This window comes from Bombina bombina, chromosome 3 (genome assembly GCF_027579735.1).
Source record: "Bombina bombina isolate aBomBom1 chromosome 3, aBomBom1.pri, whole genome shotgun sequence".
Lineage (NCBI taxonomy): Eukaryota > Metazoa > Chordata > Amphibia > Anura > Bombinatoridae > Bombina > Bombina bombina.
This window is the reverse complement of record NC_069501.1, coordinates 607,689,196-607,698,289: the sequence shown is the minus strand read 5'-3', so window position 1 is coordinate 607,698,289 and position 9,094 is coordinate 607,689,196. Positions and strand designations below refer to the sequence as shown.

Sequence of the window (9,094 nt, the reverse complement as noted above, 5' to 3'; positions counted from 1 at the left end):
AGGAGGGGCCTACCCTAAATTGCAACAATGTTGCACCCAGCACCTTCCCTCTCTCTTCTAACCCACTCTCCTACAGCCTTAACCCTTAGACTGCTCCAGGCTTATACTAAGCCCTACACTGCATTAAGGGATTAAATGCTTACCGGATCCTTCTTCACAGAGGAGAGGATTTAACATAATTTAATTAAATAACTATGTACATGAGAATGTAGTGCGAAATAACCACAGACAAACTTTTTATGGGAAAAATTTTGTGACCGTCACAGGCCATAAAATTTTATTAACCTAACAAACTAGATAGAACTGATAGAACTGAAAATATATATGGCGGCATAGAGATCAGCTACCCAGAACAGCAGGAGATCACCGGCCCAACGGGAACAGCAGCAGAGGAGTCTCTGCCCTAAGGAGATGACGCTGAGGGGTTGCAGAGATCACGTGACCATCCCTCAAAAGGGAGGAAGGAGGGTTACCGTCACGTGCACGTGAGGGCCTACCCTCCTCCCCGGAAGTCTGGCCATCACTCACCCCTAGCGACCTTCTCCTGCGCAACCGGACCGAGGATCTCCCGCCACAAGGAAGCATTTTAATGGTACCCTTGCCGCCAACGCACAACCCGATTTACAGGAGGGGTAACAGAGCTCTCTGAATGTCCCCTATGAATAAATCCAGCCCCACATCAGAAAGGTGAACTTTATCCCTTCTATATAGCTCGGTTCTATCAGCCGAAATGGCTTCGTGCCGTACCACGAAGCCACCTGACCCAGTGACGGTTTTCGCTACAGACGCATTGATCTTCTTCCTAACCCGGTATGCCGCCGTATGGGCCGACATATGCCTCCAGTGGAGACGGGGTATTATATGGGACCACCCTATCATGACCCCCGGGATGCGTACTCTTAGCCACCCAATGTCTGCCTGCATAACCTTAATCAACTGTAAAACTGGTATGGCCCCCACATCGTTACCCCCTAGGTGAAGAATAATAATGTGAGGCTTCCCCCAGCGTACCAGGGCCTCAGATATGGTTCCTGCTAATTGGGGCCAGCACATCCCCCTATCACCCAACCACCTAACGGATGCCTTGTTGGAAGGGAGACCTAGGGATTGGCCAAATGGGAGGGACGCACAGCGTAGGGAGGCCCAGTGGACAAAGGAGTGGCCCACAATCCAGATTCGCTTCACCCCGGGGGTAGTGCCTGTGGAGACAAACATTTTAGTATCCTGAATTAACATCTAAACATTAAACAATTGGACGGACATAGGTTCTGAAACAATTGGACCGCCAACGCCCAATTCGTTTTATGTCCTCGCACGAGGAGCCCGCTTGCGCAGCGTTAGTCGCGGCCCCTATGCGAAAAGAGTGCGGGGCCAGTCTGCTAGCGTCCAGCCCCGCCTGGACTGCCGCCAATTTTAGGACCCTACCGAACTGAAATTTGGAAAGGGATCTGCCGTCCGCATGGACCAGGAATTGCCCCGGGCCAGGCGGCCTTTGAGCCAGGTAAAGATTAACGCAGTTAACCGGGCAGCATGCGCTGTTCACCTGAGGGTGAACGGGGATCCAGGTTCCCTTACCTTCCTGATCTGTCTTTGATCGCGGCAGAAAAAGAAGTAAGGAATCAGGGGCAGCTCTAACATGTTGCAATTGTATACCTGCCCCAGACGCCTGCTTGGAGGGTGCTACTACCTCACTAACTCTAAGAGCGGCGGCAAAGGCCAGATTAAACGCAGTTTTGAAGAGTAGGGCTTCAAAATCTGATCTACAGACCACGTCGAGCGCCAAGAGCAAACGCTCCAGGCGGTCGCGGGTGATGGGTTCGCGCGTGTCTATTTTCCGCTGCTGCGATCTGCCCCAACCCTTGATCACCTGCCTAATAAAAAAGGAATTGGTTGGGTCAGGAATGGCTAATGCCCTATAGAAAAATGAGAGGGCGGCCAATTTGGATTGTATTGCCCCCTGACGGGCCCCAGAGGCATGCAAACTCACCAGCCAATCATGTAAGTTGTCCCTAGACCCCTGAGCAGCGTCGGCTCCCCTGGACGCACAGAAATTGTCCCATTCAGACCACATGCGGGCATAGGCGTGCCAAGTGGATGGTGCTAAGGAGGAGCGGACCAACGGCAGTAAGGCTATCCAGGAAGGACGAGCTGCCAAAGGAAATCAGGACAGCGTAAGCCCACGGCTGCAGCTGTGGGGGCTAACTTGCGAAATGTCGCCCATTCGAATCGTGACAGGGCGTCAGCTACAACATTGTCGACGCCCGGGACATGACGGGCCTGGAACTGGATGTTAAGGTCCAGACAGCGCAACACCAGGTGGCGCAGCAAGGTAATGACCTTTGCTGAGGTGGCTGACAAGTTATTGATCGCAAAGACCACACTGATGTTGTCCGTCCAGAACACAACAGTCCCGTTCGACAACTTCCCACCCCACAGCTCGACCGCCAAGACCACGGGGAATAGCTCCAGGAGAGTCAGGTTTCGAGTAAGGCCCGCCGGGGCCCAGGACTCCGGCCAGGGCTCCGCGCTCCACTCTCCCTGGAAATAGGCCCCGTAACCGTGCGATCCAGCTGCGTCAGTGAAAAGGTGCAGTAACTGGCTAGACATGGGAGGGGTACGCCAGACCCGAATCCCGTTAAATCGCGTGAGAAACTGTTCCCAGACTACCAGGTCAGCCAGCAATTCACTCCCTAGGGTTATCTTTGATTTCGGGTTTGACCTACCACTAAGCTGTCTTTCCAGTCTACGGTTAAAAACCCGACCCATGGGGATAACTCTGCAAGCGAAATTAAGCAAACCTAACAGGGATTGTAACTGTTTCAGGGAAATAACTGCATTAGAGACTGCCGCTCTGACCGCCTCAAGCATGCCCTGAACTTTATCAGGTGGCAACCTACAGAGCCGAGCCTGGGTGTCGATTTCGATTCCCAGGAAGACTAAACAGGACGCGGGGCCTTGCGTTTTGTCCTCTGCTAGGGGCACCCCGAAATGTCTCATGACGCTGCGCATGATGTTCATTGTGGATAAACAATCATCGGAGCCTGCCCTCCCTACAATGAGAAAATCGTCCAGGTAGTGTGCTATGGGATCGCTGCCCACTTCTGAAGCTACGACCCAATGAAGGAAACTACTGAACGCTTCAAACAAGGCGCATGACAAAGAGCAGCCCATGGGCAGGCAGCGATCCACGTAGTACACACCTGCAAACTTACAACCCATTAGATGGAAAACTGAGGGGTGGAGTGGAAGAAGCCTAAATGCCGACTCAATGTCTAGTTTCGCCAATAGAGCACCATGACCCGCCCTCCTGACCAGGTCTAGTGCGCTATCAAAGGATTGATAGCGCACCGAGCTGAGTTGGGGGTCAATGGCATCATTGACTGAGCTACCTTTTGGGTACGACAGGTGCTGAATGAGGCGAAACTTCCCTGGCTCTTTCTTGGGAACCACCCCCAACGGGGAAATGACCAAATCAGGTAAAGGTGGGGCAGCAAAGGGGCCCGCCATTCGCCCTAAAGTCACTTCTTTATTAATTTTATCCCTCACTACTTGGGGGTGTTGGTATGCTGAAATAAGGTTCCTATTAAATCTCTTACCCTTGATTTGCCTAAATGTGGGGATATGAAAACCAAATGAAAAACCCTCCCATAACATACGTGCCGCCGCCTGGTCTGGGTAAGCCCACAACCATGGTGCCATGGCATGTACATTAATTGGCGTTTCCGCCTTTCTGGCCCAAGTTTGCTGAAGGGGGCTTATTGGCCTGGTCCCTTCGCTTGATGCAGTCACTGCCAGGGTGTGGACCAGAGCAGTACCTGCAGACATGTCTGAAGGTGCATGCGCTACCCTTGTCGCATTTTTTGTCCTGGAAGGGCCAGCAGGTTCCCCCCCGTTTCCTGCTTCTGGTATTGCGAAAGGACTGCTGCGCTGATTGCTGAGTTGAAGTTGCAGCAGCGGGTGCACCCCCTTTTGGGTCCATTCGCTGCCACAACTGGTTATCAGTAGAGTCAAATGTCAGGGAAGGATTTCCTGCCATTTTCCTCCTGAACTCAGCATCATATTCCCTCCACACACCTTCACTGTGATTACGCTGAATCCAGTGAATAGTGTCCGTGTATTTTAGGATAGGCAAACTCTGGGAGGGGTACTTTTCGATATAACAGGATGAAAAAACCCTGAAGCACTGGAGCCACTCATCAAAAGTGTCTGGGCGTTTAAATTTTTTAGGCCCTGTTCCCTCAGCGCTCTTCTCTCTCTGCCTATACGCCTCCACCGAAAGGTCAAATATATTAACATATTTTCCACGGTGGATTCTACTGACCACCTTTTTGCGCAGGTGTCTATGCAATGAGTATATTTTTCCTGGGCTTGCGTCCCCGTAAAGGGCTGCTCGCCTTTCGGAGATGGCCCTGGTAGGGAGAGGTTCAGCTGGCACCTCTGTAGATGGGTTTTGCGGGGCGGGGTTACTGGCGCTATCCTGCTTAGTATCTGGCTTGACCCCCCTCTTTAAAATTTTCTTAATCATTCTAAACATTTTCTTCTGACCTGCCCCTTGTAAACCCAAGGAAGAGTCAGTCTCAGACCCTGAGTCAGAAGAGGATGAGTCAGAGGAAGAAAGGTCATTGTGTGTAAATAAAGCATTCTCACCGTGACTAATGGCAGGAGGTCCCTGACCCATGCTGGAAACGGGCTGGCCTGCTGGCTGGTTTTGGAGGGCGAGTCCTGAAGACCCTTGCTGTGCAGTGGAAGTGGTGGCTGCTGCTCCTGCTGTAATGCTGCCTGGTACTCCTGCATCCGCCCCACTCATGACTGTGGCAGTGTTGGTCCGTGTTTTTGCTGCACTTTGTGATCCAATTGCCCCCTGCAAAAGAGAAAGAATTTGGCGAGCACTTTGCCCAATGGATGTGTCTGGATTATCAGTAGCAAGGGGTGGATGAGCTATATGAAGTGGTGTATGAAATCCCTGACTCACTGACTGTCCATTCGCAGATGTCTGAGCATTCACACCCTGCTGGTCTACAATAGGGTTATGGCATGCCTGGCTTATTGATTGTGCATGGTTTAATGAGTGTGCATGAGCGCCCTGCGTGGCTGCCATGGGGGAGTGGATACCCTGATCAAGGGGTTGTACTCCTTGTATGCCTAAAGTAATGGGATGTTGTAGCTGGCTTAAAGATTGCACATTCGCATTATGTATGCCAACCAGGGGTGTATTATATCCCTGAGGAGCTGCTTGTACGTTCACACCATTCAAAGCCGCATTCACACCAATGGGGGATGGTAAATGATGAGATGGTAAATGATGCTCAATGTTTTGATTAACATGCATACTTTGAACATTGCCTTGATTCACATGCAGGCTATTATTAGACACAATATCATGCGGCTGAGCGGCCGCTTGCACTAAACCACTATCAGCCCTGTGTGGGTTAATAATATCGGGAGCGGCCTGCTGAACGGCATTTACGTTATCTCCCATTTGTATAAACTGTAATGGCCTCATTGCCCTGGAAGGGTTAACTCTGCGTGTCCCCCTACCCCTATCACTGGCTATCTGCCTGGTACTACCTCTTATGATGGAGCGACCCCTTTGATGCCCCTGAGGATTAACATTCAAATGTGCCGTTCGCTTGCGCAGTTTGCTTGCGCTGCTAATGCCCCTCCGACCCCCCACTGATAACCCGCCAACGGCCAAGGACGGCTCTCGGTGCTCACCTGCAAGTGGCGTTGCCCCGGGAGCCGATGTCCTTGTGACCGCGCGGGAATCTGCCAAGCCGGAAGTGCCGATGTCCGCTTCCGGTGACGTCACTAACATGGCGTTGACACCGGAAGTCGGACCCGGACCACGCGGCTGGCGAAGGAGATCGCTAGGCCCCGGGGGGAGCAGCATAGGCCCTGAGATGGCATGGGCCTCGGGTATGGTGCGACCAGGGGCAAGTCCGGGTGTTGAGGGCTGAGGGGCCATGTTCCGGCCGGGCTGGGGACCGCGTGTTGCCACGTGTGGTGCCTCAATGAGAGGTGTGAAAGGGCGATGCCTGCTGGGGGTAGTTAAAGCAGGATCCGGATCCTGACTAGAAGGATCAGGAGGGAAAACAGCTGGTGTGACACTGGGCCCTGGGGAGGCTGCAGCCATAGCGGATATTATGTTTTTCAATAGGTCAGAAACTGCTGACATAGCAGCAGGGGGTACAGCACTTAAAAATGAGGCCTGTACACTATCAAGAGGTAAATTAGCCTGCTGGGTCTGCAATGCTTGAGGTCTGGGGGATTCCTGAGCTAACTCAATATCAATAGGTCCCTGCTCTTCCACATTATGAACCTGGGCTGACACAACAGTAGTATATTGAGTTGGGGGAATGATATCTAAATCATCCTCAGAAATAGATTGAAAACTTATCTTTATTTTTTCTTTTGCAGGTGCAGGAGGTTCCTGTTCCGACTGGTAACGTCTGGGAGGCAGAGTAGAACGCCTGGAACGATGCATAGCTGCACTGGTGATGACAGAACTGCTAAGAAAAAACTGCTTCAGCCAGAATCCGGAGAAGAAGAGGAAGTTGCAAGGGAGAACTTGGCTTATCTACTGGTAAGGAGGGGCCTACCCTAAATTGCAACAATGTTGCACCCAGCACCTTCCCTCTCTCTTCTAACCCACTCTCCTACAGCCTTAACCCTTAGACTGCTCCAGGCTTATACTAAGCCCTACACTGCATTTCTGGCAAGACACCCACAGAACTTTCAATAGTGACACTGGTTTCACTGCTGACTTATTCAGATGTTTGGCAACTTTAATGGAGTTGGTTTCACTGCTGACTTATTCAGATGTTTGGCAACTTTAATGGAGTTTCAGTCTCCAAAATGCATATAAGAGAACAGTAATTAAACGTGATATTTAAATTGCTATGAAAATGTTTAAGAAATACTGTTTTTGGACAAAACTTGTCTCTAGGGATTTCCACTTGTTTTTTAGGGTCTCCTTGTAGTTCAGTTTTAGAATAGTTTTTTTAGGGGGGTTCATTTTGGGGTATTAGAATAGGCAACTCTTTTAATATTTTTGGAAATTTGTTATTTTTTTGTAATGTTAGGGGATTTTTTTTTTTTTTTTTAAAGTAATGTAAGGTTTTGTTTTTGTTTTGGTAATGGGATTTTTTTTATCTAATAGTAATGGAAGTTTTTTTTGTAATAGTAATAGTATTTTTTATTTATTTTTTTAAAGGTAAGATTAGATTTTGTTTACTTTCACAGGTAAGTTTTTATTTTTCAAAGGTAGTTAGGTAGTTTTTGTAACGCTAGGGTTAGTCTATTTTAGGTTAGGGGGTTTAGATGTTAGTGGGTTATTTTGCATTGGGTGGCTGTTGGGTTAGGGGTTAATAGAGTAGTGCTTTACTTTGCGTTGGGGCTGGTGGTTTAGGGGTTAATAATGTAGCGCTTTACTTTGAGGTGGGTGAATGGTGGTTAGGGGTTAATAGTGTAAAGAGGTAGTTTGATATGTGGGTTGTGGTGGTTTAGGGGTTAATAGTGTAGTTTAGTGCAACTGTTTCCCCTGGACAAACTCTTTAGGTTTGAGCAGTAAATGTGATTGCTTTCAAGCGATCGCATTTACTTTTAACTTGTAATACAAGCGTATATGACAGCTCAACGCTACCTCAAAAAAATTGGGGAGCTTAAATTACTGCGAGTTTGTGCAAACTGTTAATATCGATTTGAGCATTAAGAACACAGCAATCTCGCAATCTCGTCTCCGCTACTTGCGCTAACCATAGCTCTCCACTTGTAATCTAGGCCTTAGTGACATATAATTTTTTTAAATAGAGTACGATTGACATTCACAAATCAATGTTAGCGATATTGCTTTACTTGCAGGTGCCTGGTCCTCTTTGATTGTTTTTCCTTCAAACCTAATTCACCAAACCTAATCTATATGAGTATTATTATTACTATCATAATGTATTTATTTATTTTAAATCCCCCTTATTACTCTACTACTTTCTGCCACAAGAAGGCTTCAATACACTTCGTAAACCTTTTTTAGTAACCCCCGGAGGATAGGTTTTGTGCCTAATGTTTAATTAAAGTGAATGTAAAGTTTCATCAAGTAGTGCCTGGTTTTTAAATATACTATTAAAAACAGTGGCACTTTCATTCGTGAAACTTTACATTGCACCATATTTGTAGAAATACTTACCTCTTCATCTTGAAAGCCGCTCCAGCAGCCCGTCGCAAGCCTCTTCCTATGTCAGCAATGACGATTACGGCATCCTCCAATCACGGCTTCCCCCCTGGGGTAAGCATTGCCTAAATCAACTCTGTGATTGGAGGAAGGCCGGAATCGTCATTTCTGACGTAGGAAAATTCTTGCGACGGGCTGGCGAAGCGCTGGAGCGGCTTTCAAGACGAAAAGGTAAGTATTTCTACAAATATGGTGTTTGGAAAAACTGTTTTCCTGTTAATTGACACTTACAGCACTGACCTCAACCAATAGTAGGGCTACTCCACCACTTTAACGGAAACTTTCATTTTATGGCCAGAGCCTCTTCAATACCCCTGCTAGTCCCTTTTGCAAACTAAAACTGTTATTTTCTGTGTGTTGTTTGCTGTTATATAACACTTTGTTTCAATAAAGCTCATTTTAAATGAAAAAATAAAAAGATAATACAAAAAGAGATTGGAAAATAGAGAGCAAAAATAAAGAATAAATAGCTATGTACAAAGCACTAACCTATAACTCTAGATTTCCAAACTTCTGTCATGCTTAAAGAACATGCATTATTATAACAAATTATTCTTATCATCCCTGACCTGGCACAGTAAGTGATGGGGTTAACAGGGCCAGATCCTGAAGAAGTTATAATGCCTCGTTCTGTGAACCTCTTGTCTATAGCGATTCTGTGTGTCTCAGCACTTGTGAATATGATGGACTGGGTCACACCAGGCTACTCTGCACATTACTCTCATGATGTTTACTTCATGCCAAGACTAGAATTTTTTTTCGATTCCTGGGCACACTGAATCAGCAGGAACAGAGTCAATCTCAGTACTTAGAGTTTTTTTCATGTACTTTATTTGGTTATAATTGTATTTGTAAAAGCTAGCCGTT

General features: G+C 47.8%; 1 protein-coding gene across 2 annotated transcripts; it reads right to left on the bottom strand.

Annotated features, from left to right (window-relative positions):
* Positions 1-234: 234 nt before the first annotated feature.
* Positions 235-6,524, bottom strand: LOC128653749 (uncharacterized). 2 transcript variants are annotated; one of them, XM_053707220.1, is made up of 3 exons: positions 4,648-6,524; positions 1,988-2,148; positions 1,050-1,199 (listed from the first exon to the last, which is right to left on the bottom strand). In XM_053707220.1, the coding sequence occupies exons 1-3, from the start codon at positions 6,482-6,484 to the stop codon at positions 1,182-1,184; spliced, it is 2,016 nt and encodes a 671-aa protein (XP_053563195.1). In that variant the 5' UTR covers positions 6,485-6,524; the 3' UTR covers positions 1,050-1,181. The 2 variants fall into 2 exon arrangements, with proteins under 2 accessions (XP_053563194.1, XP_053563195.1); XM_053707219.1 differs by lacking the exon at positions 1,988-2,148 and having other exon boundaries at positions 235-1,199.
* Between the last annotated feature and the right edge of the window lie 2,570 nt (positions 6,525-9,094).